Genomic DNA, 24,087 nt, shown 5'->3' with positions numbered 1-24,087 from the left:
GCGGAGTGGCCTGCTAGGACAGTAAGGAACTATGAGCTCTCTGAGATATGATGGAGTTTGGCCATTAAGAGCTTTATATGTTAAAAGAAGGATTTTGAATTCTACTCTATATTTTACTGGCAGCCAATGAAGAGCAGCTAACACAGGAGAGATATGATCTCTTTTCCTAGTTCCTGTTAATATTCATGCAGCAGCGTTCTGAATTAACTGAAGGCCTTTTAGAGATTTGTTTGGACATCCAGATAGTAATGAGTTACAGTAGTCCAGCCTAGAAGTTACAAATGCATGGACTAGATTTTCTGCATCATCCTGAGAAAGGATGTTTCTGATTTTCCTAATGTTTCTCAGGTGGAAGAAAGCTGCACAACTAACTTGTTTTATGTGAGGGACAAAGGACATGTCCTGGTCAAAAATTACTCCAAGGTTTCTTACAGTGGAGCTGGAAGCCAAAGTCATGCCGTCCAGACTGATGAGATGATTAGATTGTATTTTTCTGAGGTGCTTAGGACCGAGCGCGGGACTCCATGACTGACTACCGTACATGAGGAGGAGCTGTTGTTTACATGAACAAACTGATGTCTATCTGATAAGTAGGATTTGAACCACCTTAGTGCAGTTCCTTTAATTCCAATTTCATGTAGTTGTTTTGCTACAGCTTTCTCAATGATTTTAGAAATAAATGGAAGGTTTGATATGGGTCTATAGTTTGCCAAAACATCTGGATCAAGATTAGGCTTTTTAAGCTGGGGTTTGATGACCGCAGTCATAAATCCTGAGGTACATAACCCAGAAATAAAGTCAGATTAATCAAATCTAGAATGAACGGCTCAATTAAATAAAAGATCTCTTTAAAGAGGCTAGTTGGTACTGGGTCTAATAGACAGGTTGACGGTCTGGATGATGAAACTATAGAAGCTAGCTCTGAGATTTAGAGGTGAGAATGATTCCAGATGTAAAAGAGGCGTTGCAGCTGATTCAGGAGTTGCTGTATTCAGTAGGAGATTTTTATCTAATGTAGGCAAGAGCTGATAAATTCTTTCTCTGATCGTGAGAATTTTATCTGTAAAAAGTTAATAAAATCATCACTGCTTAGAGCTAAGGGGATCACTGGTTCAACTGAGCTATGGCTCTCTGTCAGCCTGGCTACAGTGCTGAAGAGAAACCTGGGGTTGTTCTTGTTTTCTTCTATGAGTGCTGAGTAATATGAACTTCTAGCACTGCGGAGAGCTTTTTTATATGTTTTTAGGCTATCTTTCCAGGCTCTGTGAGACTCTTCTGACTTAATGGAACGCCAGTTTCTTTCTAATTTCCTTGATGTCTGCTTTAAGGCACGGATTTGGTAACTATACCAGGGAGCCAGCCTCCTCAGATTGAATACTTCCTTTTTTAGAGGGGCAGCATTGTCGAGATTCAAACGCAGTGTGGCCATAGTGCTAGTCACAAGGTCATCAACCTGCGTATGGGAGAAATCCTCATTTGAATTTAGATATGGCATTGTTGGGAATGATGACCAAATGTTCTCTTTAAATTTAGCCACAGCATCTTCAGATAAACATCTTCTATAGCTGAATTTATTCCTCAATGCTGTGGAGCCCATTAAAGTAAACTCAAATGTAATGAGGTAATGGTCAGTCAGGAGAGAGATTTCAGGAGAAATTGTTAACTTGTCACTGTGTTAGGACAAGATCAAGAATATGATTGTAAAAGTGAGTGGGTTCATTCACATGCTGGGAAAAGCCAATTGAGTCTAGTAGGGAAAGAAACCCAGAACTAAGGCTGTCGCTTTCTACATCAACATGTATATTGAAATCTCCCAGTATAATGATTTTATCTGTCCTGAGTACTAACTCTGATATAAACTCAGAAAACTCTGATAGGAATTCTGAGTACGGACCAGGTGGACGGTATACTGTAACTAACAGAACTGGTTTTTCACCTTTCCAGTCTGAGTGGGAAAGACTAAGAGTGAGGCTTTCAAAAAACCTGCAGCCAGATTTTGGTCTGGGGTTGATTAATAGGCTTGACTGAAATATTGCAGCCACCCCACCTCCTCGACCTGTGGTACAGGGATATGAAAGTTAACATGGGGGGGAGGTGTAGCTTCATTAATGCTAACATACTGATCCTGCTGCAGCCACGTTTCAGTTATACAAAATAAATCAATATGATGATCAGCAATGAGATCGTTAACTAGTAGAGATTTTGATGATAATGATCGAATGTTCAACAGTCCACATTTGATCTCAGTGTTATTTGAGACTGAATTTGTGGCTGTTTTAATTACAGTTAGGTTTTTGTTTTGAGCTCCTCTTCTGTTTAATTTGGGTTTATTAACTTTTCTAAATTTAGGTGGTCGGGGGACAGACACAGTTTCTATAGACCTAAACATAGACAGAGACTCTATTCTATTCTCAGCAGGTGACCGCTCTGATTGAGGCGCAGAGGAGCGTGTTAAACTGCGGCTCTGCCTCCTGGTCTCGACTCGGGATTGTCAGGGTTTTGGATTTCTAATAAAATCGGCCATATTCCTAGAAATGAAAACAGCCCCGTCCACGGTGGGATGGACACCATCTCTCCTAATTAGACCAGGTCTCCCCCAGAAAGACTTCCAGTTATCTATGTAGCCCACGTTGTTTTCAGGACACCACCTCGACAGCCAGCGGTTAAATGACGACATGCGGCTGTACATGTCATCACTGGTCCGATTGGGGAGGGGGCCGGAGAAAACTACAGTGTCCGACATCATTTTAGCAACAGTACACACCGATTCCACATTAATTTTTGTGACTTCCGACTGGCGAAGTCGGGTGTCGTTACTGCCGACGTGAATTACAATATTAGTATATTTCCGTTTACCCTTAGCCAGCAGTTTCAGATAAGACTGGATGTCGCCTGCTCTGGCCCCCGGGATACACTTTACTATGGCCGCCGGTGTCGCTAACTTCACATTCCTCAGAATAGAATCACCAATCACTAGAGTCGGCTTTTCAGCGGGTGTGTCGCTGAGAGGGGAGAACCTGTTGGAAACGTGAACTGGTCGCTGGTGAACCGGGGGCTGCTGCCTACGACTATGCCTCTTGTCTCGGACAGTCACCCAGCCGCCCTGACTAGATCCCGGCTGATCGGGAGCCACTGGGGGGGAGGAAACTATCTTAGCTGCCGTATGAACTCGTCTACGATGGCCCGTACCGGCTACAGGGCTAGCTACACTAGCATAAGTTGGGCTAGCTAAAGTGCGGAGCCGTGATTCTATTTAATTAATTTTCGCCTCCATTTCTACCATCATCCTACATCTATGACAAGACGTGCTATCATAAGAGGAGGCAGAAGAATAACTACACATGAGGCACACAGAACAGGAGAGGAGAGGAGGAGGAGGAACAGAGAGTGGAGACAGAGAGCTAGAGGACATTGCTAATCGGGTAGTTTGATTAGCGAAGAGCAGAACCGGTTATAGCCTTTGGAGAAAGGGGAGATATTGACTTTTAAACCTAGTGTTGGTGTGAAAATTATTTTCTGTCGGATTAATCGAGTGAATTAGGAAATAATAGCAGAAGAACAGTGGAAACAACACACGAGATGACAGAGCACAATAGAGAGCACAACCGCCAGTGACCAGAAATGACGCAACACGCTTACCGCACAGCTTGTGTGTTTGGAGAGAACACTAGGAACATCAAACACTTGAACCCAGATAGGGGACTCTCATAGTCTGCTCAAATTCACACTCCTGGCCTGCTGTAAATGCTGTGTGTCATGCCAGTTTAGTTCTAATCCTGCATCCAATTCTTCTTTGTTTTCTTGTCTTAATGGTTGTTTGAAAGGCCCAAAGTCATATAAGCTCACACTCTTCACCTTTTTGTAAATTCCATCTTCCATTTTATTTTACAGTTGTGGATCCACCTCAGGATTATAAGTTGATGTCTGTGATCCTGGTGAGCTTGCTTCCCCTGTTGGTGATGGGGGTCATAGTTGCAGGAATGTTCTACTGGTACCAAGCCCACCAGCGACACATGCTCCACCAAGAATGGGAGAACAGCATTAAAAAGCGCAAGCCAAGGGCCGGTGGGCTGGACTGCAGCGATGCCTGTGCTATCATGATGGATGATGACAGGTCAGATAGCAGCTCCACCCACGCCAACAACTTGAACCACAACACGGAGCCGCTGCCTATAGAGCTGGATCTGCTGGTATGTAAACATAATGCTACTAGAATCTTTTCTGTCGATCTGTTTTGCATTCTAGCTTTCTCACTGAAATGATCACTGTTTCTCCTACCCCAGGTGGGCAAAGGCCGCTTTGCTCAGGTATACAAGGCTAAGCTGAAACAAACCACCTCAGATCAATTTGAGACTGTGGCTGTGAAGATTTTCCCCTTTGAGGAATACGCCTCCTGGAAGAACGAGAAGGACATCTTCTCTAACACAGACCTCCGACACGAGAACATCCTCCACTTCCTGACAGCTGAGGAGAGGAAGGTGGAGAAGCAGTACTGGCTCATCACTGCCTTCCACCCCAGGGGAAACCTACAGGTGAGACCACCTTGGACAGGTGATTCAACATTAGTGGGTCGATGTAACTCCATGTAGTAAAGTGAAGCCCACAGTCTTTTTTCAGTAATTTTAGTATTAATCTATCACCAATTCTCCACTCCCTCCCTCTTTTCATATTGTCACTGGTAACCCCATGATCAATACCCTACAGGAATACTTAACACATCATGTGATCGGCTGGGAGGAGCTTAAAGTACTGGGCAGCTCTTTGGCTCGAGGAGTCGCCCACCTCCACAGTGACCACCTTCCCTGTGGTCGCCCCAAGGTAGGAGAATATGAATATATGTGTGTGCACTAAATGTCTGTCCATAGACCGGTTAATAATACAATTCAATAATTTTATTATCTCAGTATCTCTTCCTTATTACTGTACTTCATCTCAAGATTATATTTTTTGGGGGGGGTATTTTGATATATTAAAAAAAAAGGATTCTTATTTTGTGATCTATTTGGATATTATAGAATAATTAACCTGTTTTCACCACATAAACAGCCTCCAAAAAATTTACAGTATCTCTGTGTCCATACAATAGTGAGGTTAAATTTAAATATTTTTCTTGAGAGTGGCACATGATTGTCCTGAGCTTCATGCCACCTTGGAAACCAAAATGTAATCAAAAATGTTAGGCCTTAGGTTAATATCTACAAAAGAGTTACAGTAAAAAACAGAGCCATTAGCATGGTTTACTTATCAAGTTAATGATATATTTGTTATATTGTGGTGTTTCTTGTTTTCATTTTCACAAGTAATTTAATGCTTATAAACTCTCTAGGCTATACATCAATTATATCTACTTTTAAAACCTTTATTTGGAAATTCACAACTGCACCTGTGTCGTACTTGAAGGTGCCAATTGTCCACCGTGACTTGAAGAGCTCCAACATCCTGGTGAAGAACGATCTGACATGCTGCCTGTGTGACTTTGGCCTGGGACTTTGCCTGGACAGCAGCCTGTCTGTGGATGACCTTGCTAACAGTGGACAGGTCAGATGTCAAGCTCTTTCACTGTTCATTATGTAGCTTGATTATTTAGTTCTTCAGCAGTTAAACCAAAATATTTCCCTGTGGCTTGAGGAAAAGCATGAAGAACAAAATCCAAGCTATTATTCAGCTGTTTTCCAACAATGAATTTGACTTAAGCATTTGTAAATTTCAGCCATCGACTCCCTATCAGTAAAATGTCACACTTGTTATAAACCTAAGTACACACCGGCAGATGTTTCAGAGGTCTCGAATGGTGAAGGATCTATTATATCCTGCCATGGTAACCCTTTGTTTACCATCAAATCCCTGCATTAAAAGAGCTTTCGTTTGATAAATTTTATGTATTTTTTTGTTTTCTTTGTTTAAGTCCTTGCGTGTGGTTGTGTGTTGTGTGATAAAAGATGAAGTACAGGCTCTGTTGTGACATGTAGAGCCAATGTCAGCAGGACTTGGTATCTTCTTCTGTATGATTCACTGCTTATAGACGCAGCAGCTGCAGGTGAAGAGTGGCAACATCTGTGAACACACATACAAATAAGGACCATTTTGACCTGTTATCTATCGGTGGAAAAAAGCAGAGGTCATGATGTGTTTGTGAAAACTTTAAATCTCTAGCTGCCTGTAGTTAAAACTTCTGTGCCTTTACTAGAGGCCTATGGGAAATCTAAAGTCTATTTGGGCCCTGGGCCAAAAATTCATACAGCTGCTAAGTAGAATTTAAGGTATATATATATAACAATAAAGAATAAAAATAAATACCTAAAGAACTTCAATGTTGTCAACTTGTAAATAACCAACACAGACCCCTTTTCTCCCTAGATACGGTGACTTTTATAAACCCCTTAGCTTTTCCTCATCAATCAGCTGAAGACACAGCTGCAGACTTTGAACAGACTTTATCTACACTCCTAAGTGAAGAAGTTCTGATTTGGCTCTGAAGCCTCCAGACTGTCAACCATCTAGGTTCTTTTACCAGTAGAAACCTATTTGACAGAGAATGTGCAGCTGAGGAGAAGTGAGGGCTGATTCTGACCTGCTCTGTTCTCTGTCATGATTAGGTGGTGTAGTCTGTTAATGCATCACCTACTTTATTGTCCATTTTCCTCTAAATTGAAGTATCATTAAAAAATTAATACCATGTTTTAGTGGGACACATTAAGAATATATTTACTGTTAATCCTAACCCTGTACTAAATCAAGTGTGAAGTAGGGCCATTTTCCATTAGATTCCCATACAATCTGACTTCGGTTTACACCTAGTGGAGTGACCCCAAAATGAGGTTTAGATACAAAGCAGGTTTAAGGCTCTTCAGCACTGGCTTCATACCCAGTATCTACGTTCACTTTTATATAGTCTATCTTCTGGACTGGATGTTCTGCCGGGAGGACAGAGCAGCAACACATTCCAGTGAAAAAGACACAAATTTAGCCTGAAGGGGCATACCTAAATCTGGCAGTTTCCTACCGAGATGTTATTGGTTATATAAGAAGGGAATACCCTAATTTTGAGTAATTGCTGGGGAGTAAATTTTGTCAGCTCTCAGCAGCCCATAATAATCTAGGGCTCCTATCAGTTGTCTGTGTTTCCTGTTCAAAAGCTGCCAGGTCACAACGACACTGCAAGCCACAGCAGGATCGAAACTTTGATGATTAGATATCATAGCTCATCTGTAATTTGACTGCTCTGTTGAATAACCCATACGTGTTACAGGTGCAGTCTGGTCCAGTGTTCCCTCTACCTATCAAAGGGTGCATCTTAATGCATCTGACTGAGCCCATCAGCTAACTGTTGGACCAATATGAACCTGACAGTGGGAGAAAGTAAACATTGTGTTGGTGGTGTGCTGCAGTGGTCCTGTGTTAATCCTGTCTCATGTCTCTGCAGGTAGGCACAGCACGCTACATGGCTCCAGAGGTTCTGGAGGCTCGACTCAACCTGGAGAACATTGAGTCCTTTAAGCAGACTGACATTTACTCCATGGCCCTGGTGCTGTGGGAGATGACATCCAGGTGTGAAGCTATTGGAGGTTCGTGAATCCACACACATCACATACACACCCACATTGAGTAAGTGTTTCAGGCTGCTGTAGGTAGTGAGATGTCCTGAAACACAAAATCACACAGTCACGTAGGTATCAAAGCAACTCCTGCAGAGATGTGTACCACTGTGATAATAGAACACATCAGGAGCTTCAGATCCTAACATTAAGCTCAGTAGTGGAGACCAGGAGTTAACAGAGGTGAGTTTTAATCAGTGATGGGAATAGGATGTTAAAATATACAGCGTTACTAACAAGGTTACCATTACCAACAAATACATGGGGCGCGTTACTATAATTGAGCTTATTAAGCTGTTGTCACCAGAAGCGACTATAAATAATTTGTTTCTCAAGCAATAACTGATTTCAATTAGAGTGGGGTGCATGGCCTAAGGCTTGTGTCATAAACATTACCATCTTCACTTTGAGCTGTGACACAAGGTTGTGTATCTTTGAGGGAGTGAGGAAGACGAAGTTGTGGTGGTGCTAAATGTGGGTTTTTTAGCCAGATTTGACTAAAAGATACTCACAGGCAGAAATCTGTAACCTGGTTACATCGGTTATTTCCACATTTTCATTAACACTTTTTCTCTTCCACTAATCTCATCCGTTGTCTCACACTCAAAGTTCAGTTTATTGTTTGCTCTAATTCTCCTGCTTGACTTCACACATATATATAACTGCTGCATGTGTGTGATCTACATAGTACAGACAGTGAATTCAGCCTACTGTCTCTTGTTCTGCAGTGGGTGAGTGTTTGTGTGTCAGCAGGGTGCGTGATGGTCTTAATGTCAGACTGCAGCTTGACCTCAGCTCCAGGTCTACAGCAGGAATCTCAAGAATGTCTTCTATGTTCAGGAGGCGATCTCAACTCTGCTGTTGCCCTTCTTTGGGCAGGAAATCAGTGGACAGTGTACCTGTGTCAGTTGGCTTTGCGTGCATATGTGTGTGGGAGCATGTGGCTTTCAATGCTCATGAACCTTAAAGGAGCCATGTGAAAAATGTTGCTTTACCACAAAGCCAATGTTAGTTAAATCTGCCTTCAAAAAGTCCAATCATCTAAAGACTGACTTATCTACAGCTTGTATTCAAAGTGGAAAAATGGGATGGGCGAAGAATTTGATTGTTTGAATTTACCCTGCAAAGTATTTTTGCGAGACCAATTGCCCTTTTCCAGTGAAGCACGAGCAAGTTTCAATGCCCTCACAGTTACTTAAGTTTAGTTGCCTCAGCTCGTTAGCCAGACATGCTAACTGAGATAGCCACAGTTGACCCGTCTGCTCTGTGAATCAGTGTCCATTTGTTCACTTCTCAAACCAAACAAAGACATATTTAAATCTATGACTTCCAAAATTTCTACCTTGTGTTCTGATTGGACTAAATAACAGCCTTCTCTGCTAAAAGCAGGCAGTTTATCTGATCCCCATCCTTCCTTTTTCTAGACAGTCAGAGACATTTAGAATGAGACAGTCACATTCCAGCATGTGTGCTTGTTTCAGAGAGGTCGAGATAGACAGTCTCTATCTCTGTAGCAGTCTAGGACAGAGAGCAGGACAGAAATACCATCCTGCTCTGTTGTTGTTGTGGTCAGTTATAGTGTGTTCTCTCTGTGTGACTCTGAGTATTTTATGGACATGTCCTGAATTAGCCCGCAGGGTGCGGCAGCTCCTGCATGTCCTGTGTGAGCTAAGGCTGACTAGGGTCACTGAACAGAAGGAAGGATTTGCAATGTGCTGGCTGAGGTTCAATGAAGGGAGACAACCACTTGCAAAATCTGGTGAAGCTGTTGAGGTTACACCAAGGATAAGAGACAGAGGACAAAATATATTTTTCTGAATAGTCTTACTAATTTTATTATTATTTGCTGCTATGTTGATTCCTGGGTTGGATAAGAAGGAAAATTAATGCTTAGCTTTAATTAAGGTGAGAAAAGTAGACCAATCAGCATCTCAGCATCTCAGCATGTTCATTAGCACATATCCATGTATCCACATATCCATCAGTGCTGCACAAGTAAACATTGATGCAATTAATAGAAATCAAGCAAGAATCCTCTTCACATTGGGCAAAATCACGAGATTGGGTCATTTTGAAAACATGCTCAACCATATCCACTTAGTGTCTTTTTTCAGATTTTTGATCATGCCACATAGTCTTTATCAGCAGGTGCATAGCGCTGTCTTGATAACAGATTCTTTATCAGGTATAAGTGGGAGTGGTGAAGTCACTCTCACTGTACTCAGCGTGTCCACACATGCATGATCCAGGTTCACTTTCAGGCAGAAGAGGTGTTTGCCTAACTTACTGTATTTTAGTTTCTTTAACTGCCATCAAAACACAGACATTTAACTTTCACAGCTCCCTGACACCAGCCACAAACATGCTGCAGGAATTCAGCCCACAACTTTGGAGTGTTTTGTTTTGATTACAGTGGCCTTGCAGGTTAATTTCTGATCCTATAGTTTGCGCTCCGTCTAGCTCAGATTAGGGTTCTATCTTACGCCTATTTAGAGTCTCGTACAATAACGATGGAGCTGTGTTTCTCTTTAAATAGGAAATCCCAGACGGTGCAGCAAGCAACTGAGGCCTTGCGAACCTCTAGGCCACAAAGGTTTCAGACAAATAATCTGAAAAGGAAACTGTCGTAAACCATTTTCCGCCCCTCAGATTGGATATACCAGAATTTTTACTACAGGCTCCAGACAGCAGAGGAAAAATGAGACTGAGGCTCTGGTTGCAGTCTCAAGCGAAATCTGCTCTCAAACCACAGATGAAATTCTTCTCATAGCTTTCAAATGTCAAGAGAAGGAGAAGAGGCCACACCTCTCATACAGGCTGCAGTGGTCGTGAGCCAAATGCAATCCCCATTAAACGACTATAAGCACCAGATCAGAACATGAAGTGTAACCTGTTCCTCTTGGTCTGTTTAAAATCTGCACCATCTTTTCGCATCTCTGTTTTCGACCTGCTGTCTGCTATTTACAACATCTTGATTACAGCAGGACTAAACAGCAGAGAGCTAAGCACCACTCCAGCCTTACCATGATGAAGCTCCAGTTCCATATGTCGAAAACAGGAAGTGTTGGCCTGTAGAGTCAGATTCTCGGCACACAGCTTCATTCCCAACCCTCCAATTTCCTGTCCAGGGCTTCCACACTAACCTTCCCACTTCCTATCTTTGAGGATGCAGTGGCAGAGGCTGCAGGGACCTGGTTTATATGGAACTGCAGCTTCTCCTAGCACTGATCATTCTGTCCTGCTAAGTAACAAAAAGCTTATTGAATATTTAAACTATTAAAAAAAAGTTGATGTAGACTCTGGGACCAAAAAATTTATCCAAAACTGGAAAATCTTCAACATGCATTCTATTTTATGAGAATCATGACCCTACTGTAAATCTCACTTGATAAATTATACATGGTATTGTGTGAAAGACGTGTGGTGCAGCAACATAAATGGGTTTGGCCTTATCATCAGATGTCAGAATGTATCTTCAGATGTTCCTAAAATTCAATGGCATGATTTGTCATAAAGGGCGTATTTGTTTCAGCATACAAGAAGTCAGCCATCTTAGATTTTATGCACAAAATGTGCAAAACTTTGAAAACTTCATGGTCTGTACTACACCTGACATGCAGGCACATAATGAATGTTGGCTGTGTCATGCAGCCTCCACACAGCAGCCCAGAGCTTCACAACTTAAGCTTTAGCATAATTGCTCTCTAAGTTTCTTTCTCTACTATCCAGAATAGAGTACTTGTTGAAATGTGATTAAAGGAAAGTTGAAGCATTCAAAATATCCGGTCATTTGTTGAGAGCACAGTTGGAAAAAGTGGACCACTTGTTACTGCCCAAGGAGCAATCTAGGTGTTACAGAGGTCATTAGTCTTGAAAGTGGGTATCAAACATTTCAACTCACTGAAGAAATCATGAGAAAAGCTGAGATTCTTCCAAGTATGAAACACTTAATGTTAATAATAATATTAATGGCATTTGACAGCATAAAAAATAAGAGGCTGAAGTGGTTTAATGTAAGAACAAGATCAGGTGCATCTAACTTTTCTGTTAATTATTTCCTGGAGATCCAACAAAGATGACTCTGCAGCAGCAAGTGTCTCATTTCACAGCAACTGTGAGATCCTCAGAGCCGGAGACTGACTGCAGCTGTTGTGAGTTCTGTTTCATTAGGTCTGGACCGAGTCCCAGAACATAGTTTTTAGTTTCTCATGGTTTTGAAATCACACTTTCTCATCTCTTCTCTACTCATTCATCAACATGAAAACACGAAATAAAACGGAGACAGATTGTGAGTTTGTTGTTCCGCACAGTCTGAGGTTGTGAGCGGAGCTGGTTTGTTTGTTGTTACAAATGATCATCGAGTGTCAACACATTTTCTTTTGCACAGAGACATCATTAAAACTTTTTATTTTACTGTCACCATCATTTGCTTTAGTTCACAAAGCTGACAGCTCAGTGGTCAGGGTGAATGGCAAGGAAGCTTTTACACCTCCTGATTCCATGAACTCCATAGACCACCTGTCTCACTCTGTCTTCCTCTCATGTTTTTGTCTCTCTCAGAAAGCCTTAACCTAAGCTGAACCTTTCTGCAAGTTACTGTAACATAAAGCCAAAGACACAGATGATGACTTGTATCTGTTTGCATTTGTGTTTGCAGAGGTGAAAGAGTATGAGCCGGCATATGGCTCTAAAGTGCGAGAGCACCCCTGTGTGGAGAGTATGAAGGACAATGTGCTGAGGGACCGAGGCAGACCTGAGATCCCTGAAACTTGGCTGAGGCACCAGGTCAGACACACATCTGTGCTGTGCACATAATCTCCTCCAAAACAATGATCTAAAGACATATTCACCTTCCTTAGTTAAAACGTTTATTCATTTCTTTGCAGCAGAACAAGTTGAAAACGCAGAATGAAATGTCCCATTTTAAACTTTTATTTTGAAGGATTTTTTTGTGGTTTTATCCAAAACCTGCAAGGTTGGATGGTGGGTCCATGTGGGTGGGACTTGGGGTGTGGTTGAGGGCAGCAACTGTTTTGTTGTGAAACAATGTTCCAGAAGAGCTGACAGCTGGTTTTAAGGTTCATTTTTTTAAAACAGAATGTGAGCATTTCTCTGTGGAATGATACTTTCAATATAGTCATATAGAACCCAGACCTGATTTATGATCAAAGACCACACCCCTAGTCTGCATGGGCCTGAAAGACGTGAAGTGAATTAAGACATCCACCAGCCAGAGGATAACAGTTGCATCTATTGTGAGCTGAGTTTCTGTCTGGTGAATGGTTTTAATACCAAGATTCACTTCACTTTTACCTCTGTTTTGTTCTCTAATGTCCAATGATGTCCATCAGCTGCATCCGTGTTCATCAGATAATTTTTGTTGCTGCAGCTGGAAATCAGACTAATAACTAACACAGAGCTCTAATTAGAGACTTTTAAAGGTGTTATTAAAGATGGAGGGTAGCCATTCCTGTTAGTCCTGACACTGTGATGCCAGAGTCTCACATTGATTCCCTCCTCCTTTTATCACAGGGTGTTGCAGAAATCTGTGCCACCATAAAAGAATGCTGGGACCATGACCCTGAGGCCCGGCTCACAGCACACTGTGTGGCAGAACGAATATTTGAGATGGCGGATGAGATGGACAAACTCTCCATCCGCAGCTCATCAGCAGAGAAGATCCCTGAGCAGCCGAAAGTCCCGGTAGAGGTGGAGATCCCAGAGAAGGAGGTGAAAATCACAGAGATTCAGGAGTTTATTGTGGACTGTTCAGTGAGCGACGAGAAGTGATCCTCGAGCAGGGGTACTTGTTCTGCTCAAACATATTCAGGAGCTGAGCTCTTGCAGGACTTTGAGCTGCAGGGCAACATTCAACTCTGGCCCAGCAATGACAAACTCTGGGTGACGCTTCTGGTCTTAACTGTGTCTAAAATAATAACAAATTGCCTTAATCTGCTGAAAAGCCAAAAGAGTTAACTGGAAGCTTTCAAAGATGACAGAGAATGGAGACAGACAGCTCCGTCTCTATTACTATTAAACCAAAGACATTTAATGTGCACTTTATCATTCTATACCAAAGCATTACAGGTATGTGTCATGTTGATGTGTTCATAAAATCTGGTGTGTTGGAGTCCTGAAAGCTTTTGCCTTAAACTGCCTTTGTGTGTCCGACGTTGAGCCAAAGTTTGAACAGAGATGTTGCCTTAACACTAATGATGCTATGGCCTCCACCCTCACTGACCGGAAACTAAAGGAGCATGTATGTTTGAGCGTGTGTATGCTGTTGGTGTGCAAAAGAGAATGTGTCTGGCTGTGTCGTTTTTAACCAGCTAAACTTAAACCTGTTTGCCAGATAAACAAGTACAGTGTGCATAGTGACAGTCACTGTACATAAGAGAAAATCAGCCAAAAAGGGGACTTAATCCTTGTACTTATCTTTGAGATTAAAAATGTAACAGAGATGTATTTTTTTAAAACATTTTCTATGCTTCCTTCTCTGTATATATAGGAAACTGAGGAGGATGCCAAAAGTCTTTTAATCTGCTTTACATAAATGTTGTCATATGTAAAAACTGTAAATCCTTTATGAATTAAAGTTATTTCTGTTTACTGAGGTTCTGCTCTTGGTCTCTTTGCAATGAGACAATGAAAGTTGTCTGCATTCAAAGTTCTGGTCCAATGTATGTCTCTTTGGTCAAGTGAGAATATCTGAGTTTGAACTATGATGTTTTAATATCTTTCTAATGTCTCTGTGCAGAGAACAACTAAGGCTGGAGGGGTCTTCTCTGCACGTTCTTGTAAAGGGAATATGTCAGTAAATCCTATTATTATTATTAAATATTTTGTGCAAACATTCACTTGGATTTGAATCAACTGATTAGATTTTGATGTTTCATGTCTCAGAAACTGAGGATGTTTCTTGCATGAAATACCTTGTTAATGTTATAAAGAAGTTTTAAGTCTTTTGAAGTTACAAACCATCAAGAACCAAAGCTCTTTGGCCATTTTTGGATAAGGAGGGAATTAGGGACAGAGTCAGGCACTGTCTTTGACTCGAAGTGTGTAATGTGTGTCCAGACCCTCTGGAGTTATTTTCTGTGGTTATTTTATGGTCTTACATGGTCTTAGCTAAAATCAGCAGTTACATGGCACCAGACTGAAAATACTTTGAGATTTGGGGTTTTCATGGAAATACCACATGTGGATTAAAGTCATATGAACATATGTTTTATATCACTAAAATACATGAAAAGCACAAACACATAAACCGATCATTTGAAACATCAGGTTGCATAGTTCATGCTATTTTGATACTGGAACTTCTTTAAAGCACAGGACACACCTACTACACAGGCTCATGGTGTGCAGGAGTCAATCCTAGCTGGCACCTGGACAAGCCCAAATAAAGGAACGAACAGCCATTCACACTCATGCAAGCCTACAGCCAATTTGGATTCACTAATTCACCTCAATGTCTATAGACTGTGGGAGGAAGCCAGCACAAGCAGAGGGAAAATATTTGACGTAGTGTAATATTACACTACAGGCTTTGTAAAAGCAGTCCAAAACTGCATAGACTGAACATCTGTAAAGCTGCATACTATCTATGGACCATCTCACTGTAGAAAAGTAGTTGGATTGCATTGACGATCACGGTGTCTCAGTCATGAATGCCACTCAGTTTCAGGTTTCCTTCAGCGCTACCTGATATTATTTTATTATTTTATTATTCATTATTTTATTGATGGTCCTTTTATTCTAAATATGGTTTTTGGTTGGTTTAAAAACAACAAAAAAAACTACTTCCACATCCACATGAAAAGTGATAAAAAAGGAATACAGGCAAAAAGTATTGGAGTTTGGCAAATTCTAAAAAATAAGGAAACAAGCTTCAATCCTATCTTATTTCCTCTACCATAGGAAACATGGACCATCCTTTCTAGGCAATTAAAAGAGAAAGTAGACAATTCCTTGCTGCAACGACAATAGTTTAAGCCCAGCAGACATTAATTAATGTAGACACAGTGCACCTCTATTCTGTTTGTTTCCTTAATATAGATTAGTTCTATTTCTGTCAAGATTTTGCCAATATCTATAGTTATTATCAGCTCCTATTGTGTGACACAATAGGAGACAATTCTCACAATTCTCTCTTTAAAAATGAAGCAAAAAAAGAGATTAAAGAAAATTTATTTAGTAAAATTTACTTTGCAGAAGTCAGTTCTTTATTTTTATTCAACTGCTGGCATAATTTTTATGTTTTCAATTAATATAATCACTGGTTTCAGTCCTTTTATTTTGGTTTTGGTATTTTTGTTTTTTTTTTGTTTTTTTTTTAAACCTAGATATTGCTGAGTCAGATTTCTTTTATTTACTTCACATCCTTTCTTGATGTTTCCAATAAGGTTCCATTGATTTTTCAGTTTCCCTGAAACAGCCAGACTCCTCATATGTCTACCCCTCATATGTCTGTGTGCTATAAAAACATATAGACACTATGAAGATAAAACAGATGATCTTTGTCTTTGACAAGTCTTTGACAAGTGTCAAGTCTGCTCATTAGCGAGCACACTGATATCTTTACACATTGCAGTCCTGATATATCTAAGAGCAACTGTGAAGAGAGTGGTATAATCTTTGTTATCAATCGAACAAGTTGACCACATTAAAAATGTTTCAACCAAAATCATAATTAAAGAGGTAATTACATCTGGTTTTAATTTGATTATTGGTTATTGGTTTTATTTTAGGTATTTTCACAACTTAATGCAATTTAAACACTTGCATCTTATTTTCCATGTTCTTTTGCAATATAGTTCTAATTGTTTTGTTGCGTGTCTTGCTAAGTTACGTTTACTATTGTAAATTGTTATTTTGTTGTTGTATATTGTTATTTACTCTGTACCTCAGACCCTAAGAAACACAATCTCTGTCAGCTGTAAGTTGGCAAGTAAAGTTGAGTTGAGCTGATGATGACAACATGAAAAAGAATTTAGTTGTCTCCTCATCCGGTGTCAGCATGTGGCCAAGGTTTGTACACGTCACATCATCTTGCAGACCTGGACGAGACACAGTCAGAAATTTTATGAGGCACATCTTGGACTGTGACTGGGATCTATAGTGTTGCTGTTATCAGCTCTGCAGCTCTGCTTCTCTGTATCTGGACAAAATTGTTTCCTCTACTTTTGATGATTATTAAGCAGATGTTTCTCCACTCTTACATATGAGTGAGTTTTTATGTGCCTGAAATTTCTTTGAGAATAGGTGTATTCTGTGTTTTCTTTACAGTCCAAGAAATTAACTCCAAAATCCTAAAGTAATGAGCTGTGGTCCAGTAGTACATGAGTCAGGAACTAAGCAGTGAGTCAGACACAGTGTCTGTGTGTGTGTCTGTGTGTGTGTGTGTGTGTGTGTGTGTGTGTGGCAGCTGCAGACATTCCACGGCAGACCAGAATTAGTACCAGAGAGCTGTAATGACAGACTGGACCCACGGAACGGCTCTGGTTGGAGAACAGGGCACAGACGGCACCACATCATATGTGTACACACACACATACTTGCATAAACACAGCTCTGAACGACCCCCTCCTTCTCTCTGGCTCACTCTTTTACTTTCCATCTTAAAGCCTCAGTTCTCCTCCTCCTCAGTCTCTGGTGTTTGTTCCTGGCATCAGTAAGTCTTCTCAGGGGCAAACATCCTGTGCCCACCCTGGACTGCTCTCAGCAGTGAAGTGAGATGTGCGCTCAGGCCTGGCTTGTCTGGTCTCAGGAATAATAGCTGGATTTGCACAATTTGTGACTCTGACACGACATTGTCCACATTTTAATGTTAGAAGTGATGTTTCCACTCAGATTGGAGTTAGTGAAACAGTTTTGGTTATGGTGTAACTTCTGCAGAAAAAAAACTTTTTGTAAGGCTTCAGTGCTAAGAAGAAGCCTGAGTGGCTCGGTGAGTTAACACGCTTCACTGGGAACCTGCTGCATCCTGTTTGATATATTAAATTCATCATTGCTGTTGTTTGGCCCAATGAGACTGCTTATTTGTAATCTTATAGGTGGATGAAAATTTGATGCCAAAAATATGTGAATACACAAAGAGCCGGTCTGTCTGAATAATGATTAGAAGAGCAAGTGTTATACATACAGTACTGTAGACTTAAAGCACACTTCCTGTCTGCAGGCCATCTGTCCCTGTCCCTCTTGTCATCAGGATCACCAGGTTGAACCAACAACTTGGTCAGAAAATATTTGGGATTTTGATAATCCCTCAATTTGAGAAATGTGAGTTTTCATCATGGCCTGCGCCTGGCAATGCAGCGAAGAGTTGTTATATACCAAGGTCACATGGGTCCAAACTTAATGTGATTGATGAGTCTGGTTTTTATGGTTGTAATTTCAGCAACACTGAATATTTTGGAACAGGAAGTCTGTATGACTTTGTTATACTTTGTCTAATCTTCTTCACTTTGTACATTGTATATTGTATAGATTGAATGGCGTGGATCTGGTAGCATAACAAATTCCGCAATTTTGCCGTGAGACAGGAAGTTAGTGTATCTAAAATAAACATTGTTCAACTTGTCCAATTCAGTCTCACAATGAAGGTGCCATAGTAATATGGAATTACATACACAGCACCACTAGAAATAACTCTTCTGTGATGATCATCCTTTAATGTTTCTGACATTTTGATTGTGTAGTTTAAATCCCATGTACATGTGATTTGTCTTTGTTGTTTGGTCTTTGGCTCCACACAGTGGAGTCAATAAAGAACGTGTATTAAAAATGGGAGATCTTATTTGCACTAGAAGCTTGTCTTAATGATGAAATAATAAAATTGATACATGAATTTTTTTTTAAAGAGTTTTGTTACTTAAATACATTTTAAATAAATGTATTTTGTTTATTAAAAAAAAAAAAAAGTCCTATGACCGGCCTGAATGAATACCAGCTGGTTGCCCTCACCCAAAAAGTCATTAAGTGCTTTGAGAGGTTGGTTATGGCCCACATAAAAATGTCAATGTCACTGTGGACCCGCACCAGTAAGCTTACCGCACAATCAGATCCACTGACCATGCCATTTTGTCAGTGGTTCATACTGCCTTCACCCACATGGAGAGTAAGGACTTGTATGACTGACTGCTCTTTCTGGACTTCCTATCTGCATTTAATCCAAAAATACCCCAGACTCTGGTGACAAAAATTAACACACTTGGACTGAGCATCTGTAACTGGGTCCTGAACTTTCTAACAGACAGACCACAATCTGTTAAGATCCACAACACTTCATCCTCCAACGTCTTCCTCAGCATTGGCTCCCCTCAGGGCTGTGTGCTGAGCCCCCTGCTGACATATGACTGCACAGCAAACCACCCCAGCTGTCATATTCATACATTTTTGGATGACCCAGCAGTGGTGGGTTGCATCAACAACAACGATGCAAAGACATGAGGTGGAACATCTAGAGGGTTGGTGCAGAGAGAACAATCTCTGCGTCAATGTGAAGAAAACACAAAATTTGGTCGTGAATTTCAGGAGGAGCAACCACATCCCCTCTCCCCTGCACTTCGGAGGAACAGCGTCAGGTACCTGGGCATACATCTAACTGACAACCTCACCTGGAGCAACAATGCCTAGTGCCATATTAAGAAGCCACACCAGCGACTCTACTTTTTTTTTATAGGCATGCTGGACCTGGAAGCTCAGTCTTGACCTCATTCTACAGATGTGCAGAGGAGAGTGTCCTCTGCTCCTGCATCACAGTGTGGAATGGTGGCTGCTCTGCTGTAGAGAAAAAGGCCCTGCACAAGTTGGTGAAAGCTGCACAATCAATTGCTTTGGTCAGAAGCTTGGAAGCCTTTCAAAACACTGCGGCTTCGCAGGATGACCTTCAACTTTCTCTGGAGTTGGTGAAAGACATTTCAGACCTTGCAGAGTATGTGGAAGTGAGACCTGCTGACCCAGAGCATGTAGCATATAAAGCAGAGGAATTTATTGAAGTTGTTGGTGTTATTTCTGCACTTTCCGACAAAGATATTGACCACACATTTAGAGGAAGTACTCCACCGGCACCAGGCCTTAGACACAGCAACACACAAGGACCATGACATTTGGTATTTAACATACTGACTGCAGTTCGGGAGCACCGACCACCTACGGTGAATTTAACATATGCGGATGTTATGGTTTCTATTAAAATTCTAAATCCCTACTATGAAGTTTACTGAGGCAGTATAAAAGGATGAAGGAACACAAAAGCCACAGTAAATCCTGGACCCATGGGGTAAATCAAATCAGATTTATTTGTATAGCGCCAAATCATAACAAAGTTACATCAAGGCACTTTACATATAGAGCAGGTCTAGACCAAACTCTTTATACATTTATTTAAAGAGACCCAACAGATCCCCCGATGAGCAAGCACTTGGTGACAGTGGCAAGGAAAAACTTCCTTTAAGAGGCAGAAACCTCGAGCAGAACCAGGCTCAGGGGAGGCGGCCAGAGAGAGAGAGAGATTGGCATTGGGGGGGTGTAGGCAGGAACATGTGGCTGCATGAAGTTCGTGGAGCTGAGCTGTAATACAGAATTAATGAAATACGGTATTTGGTTTCTTCTTTTGTTGGACATTGCTTTCAAGTGTGAGATGCTGAAGGCCTTGGCAAGCAAAGGCAACTGTATGAAAGGAGATAAGGAGAGTTCACTTTGTCCCCATCAAAGGCTCTAGATGCACTGGGGCTATTTAACTTTGAGCAGAGTTACACTGCTCTGTTGGGGAAGCAATCGGGACATGATTGTATGTAATGCAATTTTCTATTTCTCCAGGTGAAAGAAATAATGTGCTCAACGTGACCAAGCTTGGAAGATTTAATACAAGCAAACACATAAACAAGCAAGCAACAAGTCAGAGTTGTATCTAACTAGTCAGCTGAGTTCTTTCTCCCAGGTGGGTTAGAGAATAAAAATAAAGGAAATAATTCAGAGATGAGTATACAGACTTCAGTTTATATTTTTTGGCAGAAACTACAGTTGGTCTCACCTGAGACATGTAGGAGCTGGCAGCAGCAGATCTGAGGAGCCCACTCATACAGTACTGTAAAAAAGTAGTTGCCCCCTTACTGAGTTCTTATTTTTGCACCTTTGTCACGCTTGCCATTTCAGATTAAGCAAACTTCAATTTAAGTTCAATTTAGGATAACTCATAAGTAAACAAAATGTAGTTTTAAAGGGCCGATTTTACTTATCAAGGGAAAAAGCCATCTGAACCTACATGGCCCATGAGAAAAAGTAATTGCCCCCTAAACCTAATAACTGGTTGAACCACCCTTAGCAGCAACAACTGCAGTCAAGTGTTTGTGATAACTGGCAATGAGTCTTTCACATCGCTGTGGAGGACGTTTGGCCCACTTTTCTTTGCAGAATTGTTTTAAATCAGCCACATTGGAAGGTTTGCGAGCATGATCCACCTTTTTAAGGTCATGCCACAGCATCTCTGTTGGGTTCAGGTCTGGACTTTGACTGGGCCACTCAAAACCCTCATTTTGTTTTTTTTAATCCATTCAGAAGTGGACTTGCTGGTGTGCTTTGGATCATTGTCCTGCTGCAGAACCCAAGTGTGCTTCAGCTTGAGGTCACCAACTGATGGCCGGACATTCTCCTTTAGGATTTGTTGGTAGAGAGCAGAGTTCATGGTTCCTTCAATCTCAGCAAGTCATCGAGGTCTTGAAGCAGCAAAGCAGCCCCCAACCATGACACTACCACCACCATGTTTCACTGTTGGCATGATGTTCTTTTTATCAAATGCTTCATTTCATTTTACGCCAGATGTAACAGGATGCACTCCTTCCAAAAAGTTCACAGAATATTTTCCCAAAAGCTTTGGGGATCATCAAGATGTTTTTTGGCAAAAGTGAGACGAGCCTTCATGTTCTTTTTTGTCAGCAGTGGCTTTCACCTTGGAACTCATATACACCATATTTGCCTCGTCTCTTTCTTATGGTTGAGTCATGAACACTGACCTTTACTGAGGCAAATGAAGCCTGCAGTTGTTTGATGTTGATGTTGTTGTAGGTTCCTTTGTGACCTCTTGGATCAGTCGTTGCTGTGCTCTTGGGGTAATTTTTGTAGGCCGGCCACTCCTGGGTAGGTTCACCACCGTACCTTGCTTTCTCCATTTGTGAATAATGGCTCTCACTGTGGTTCGCTAGGGGGCCAAAGGTTTAGAAATGGCTTTGTAACCTTTTCCTTGTCACCTTGTCAAACAGGTTCTATTTAAATGACCTCTTGATTTGAAAGGTCTGGCAGCAATCAGGTCTGGGTGTGGCTATGAAACTGAAACTTAATCACAGTTACCTCATCATTTAACAAGGGGGGCAATTACTTTTTCACACAGGTTCATGTAGGTTTGGATAGTATTTTCCTCTTAACAAATAAAATCATTACAGAAAAACAGCATTTTATGTTTACTTGTGTTATCTTTGTTTAATATTTAAATTTGTTTGATGATCTGAAACAGTTGAGCATGACACACATGGAAAACAATAAGAAATCAGGAAGGGGGCAAATACTTTTTCATAGCACTGTACATGGGTGTCTGTGATGGAAGCAATAATTATTATTCATTTTTTTTCTTAACCAGAGTTTGAACTGTGTTTAAATGTGTACTGACTTACTCAGTAAGCAGTCTGAGGAGTGACTGGAATGCTACAATTAATTAATTATTTTGAAAATTAACAAGAGATCAATAATAGACAAAAACACTGCTAGTTCAAAAAATAATCAACAACTCCACTGCAGAGGGATTATGGGACAGAATAATGGACTGGATTGGTTTGACCCAAGTGCTGGGTTCTACCATCATTGAACCCAACCTGGTGAGTGGAATGATTTGTATGGCTGGGTTACGTATTACCCATACACTGACTTACTTACTGTCTTATTACTTTGTCACCTTTACATTTAATAATCCTTCAATGATTCTGTTCCACCTCTGTAACGATGTTTGGGCTATTGATTTCCTGTTTCACTTTCGAAATTACATGTAATGAAATTTCATGGTTGATTTACTTCATGTCTTTGCTCAGTTTCCATCCTCAGTGATTGTCTGTCTCACTTGTGTCCATGTGTCTGGCTCAGTTATTTAAATTGCCTTTTTTCTTCCTGTTGAGGTCCTCTAGTTTTAGTCACTGTGCTTCCATTGCTCTCCAGATGTTATTGCTTGGAGTTTGGCTTTTGTTTACTCACCAGTTCCTCTCCTCTCTCTCCCTGTCCTCATCCTGCAGGTGGTGACTCATCTCCATCCCATGTTCCTGCAACACCTGCTGGTCCCATATAGCATGAATTCTGTATTACAGCTCAACTCCATGAACTTCATGCAACAACATGTTCCTGCCTACACCCCCCCCCCTCCAATGCCTGCCTGCCTGTCTCTCTCTCTCTCTCTCTCTCTCTCTCTCTCTCTCTCTCTCTCTCTCTCTCTCAACCCAACCGGTCGAGGCAGATGGCCGCCCCCCCTGAGCCTGGTTCTGCTCGAGGTTTCTGCCTCTTAAAGGAAGTTTTTCCTTGCCACTGTTGCCAAGTGCTTGCTCATCGGGGGATCTGTTGGGTCTCTTTAAATAAATTTATAAAGAGTTTGGTCTAGACCTGCTCTATATGTAAAGTGCCTTGATGTAACTTTGTTATGATTTGGCGCTATACAAATAAATCTGATTTGATTTGATTTGATTTGACCAGTGATCCAGTTTGAATCATATTGTAAGTCAGTTTTGCTACTGAAAAACCCCCTGTGCACCCATCTGCCAGTGAGAGAAGTCTGGCTACATGGTGTGACACAAATGACAGCAATGAGCTGTCACTCAAAGTGTTTGCTGCATTTTGTAAATACTTAACGAGATATTTACTATCTGTCAACTACACTCATTATATTTTAAATTCTGTAAAATTAAAAAAAATATGAAATGGTAGTTTCAATGTGAATGTTATTTACATTCACATTGAAACACAGAAACCCAGACAGCTATTTTTGACACCAACTTCTCCTGCTATAAGTGCTTTGCTCAGTGATTGCAGCTCTTACTGATGAGTTCAGAGGACCTGATGCAGCTGTATGTTCATAAATTACCTGTGGGATTCACTCATGGCTCTGAGCACTGTTATTCTCTTACAGATGGATGGGGAAGCAGCTCTTGAAGGACCATCCCAGCTCTCTCAAAAATTTGAGTGTTGCATTAACATCTAAATAGTCTGCTCTATATGACCAGTGATACTGGTGTTTGGCTTTTTTGCCCTGGTGTCACACAGTTTTTGTACTTGTAGATTTGACATTATAAATCCAAATAAAATGTACTGGAATTTTTAGGGAAACTGGATCAAAGCAGACAGGAAGGAAGTTTGAAATGCTCCAGGTTGGTTACCTACAGCCCAACTTCAGGTTTCTCAGTGCTAATTTAAACCACAAACTACATTTACCAGCTTTCAAAATTCAAAAAATAATTAT

The 24,087-nt window shown here is 41.0% G+C and overlaps 1 protein-coding gene across 2 annotated transcripts in view; it reads left to right on the top strand.

The window, feature by feature from the left end:
- Positions 1 to 14,209, top strand: part of LOC115044470 (TGF-beta receptor type-2-like) — a 33,389-nt gene extending 19,180 nt beyond the window's left edge. Inside the window, exons 4-10 of one of the 2 annotated variants that reach the window (XM_029503487.1) lie at positions 3,892 to 4,190; positions 4,284 to 4,532; positions 4,705 to 4,818; positions 5,401 to 5,538; positions 7,424 to 7,565; positions 12,253 to 12,380; positions 13,128 to 14,209. In XM_029503487.1, the coding sequence (XP_029359347.1) occupies positions 3,892 to 4,190; positions 4,284 to 4,532; positions 4,705 to 4,818; positions 5,401 to 5,538; positions 7,424 to 7,565; positions 12,253 to 12,380; positions 13,128 to 13,385 (1,328 nt within the window). In that variant the 3' untranslated portion in view covers positions 13,386 to 14,209. The remainder of the gene's footprint in view (positions 1 to 3,891; positions 4,191 to 4,283; positions 4,533 to 4,704; positions 4,819 to 5,400; positions 5,539 to 7,423; positions 7,566 to 12,252; positions 12,381 to 13,127) is intronic. The other variant, XM_029503488.1, reaches the window with a different exon arrangement.
- The last annotated feature ends 9,878 nt before the right edge of the window (positions 14,210 to 24,087 follow it).

This window comes from Echeneis naucrates, chromosome 6 (assembly GCF_900963305.1).
Source record: "Echeneis naucrates chromosome 6, fEcheNa1.1, whole genome shotgun sequence".
In the NCBI taxonomy this organism is placed as follows: Eukaryota; Metazoa; Chordata; class Actinopteri; order Carangiformes; family Echeneidae; genus Echeneis; species Echeneis naucrates.
This window is presented reverse-complemented; position numbering and strand designations above follow the sequence as displayed.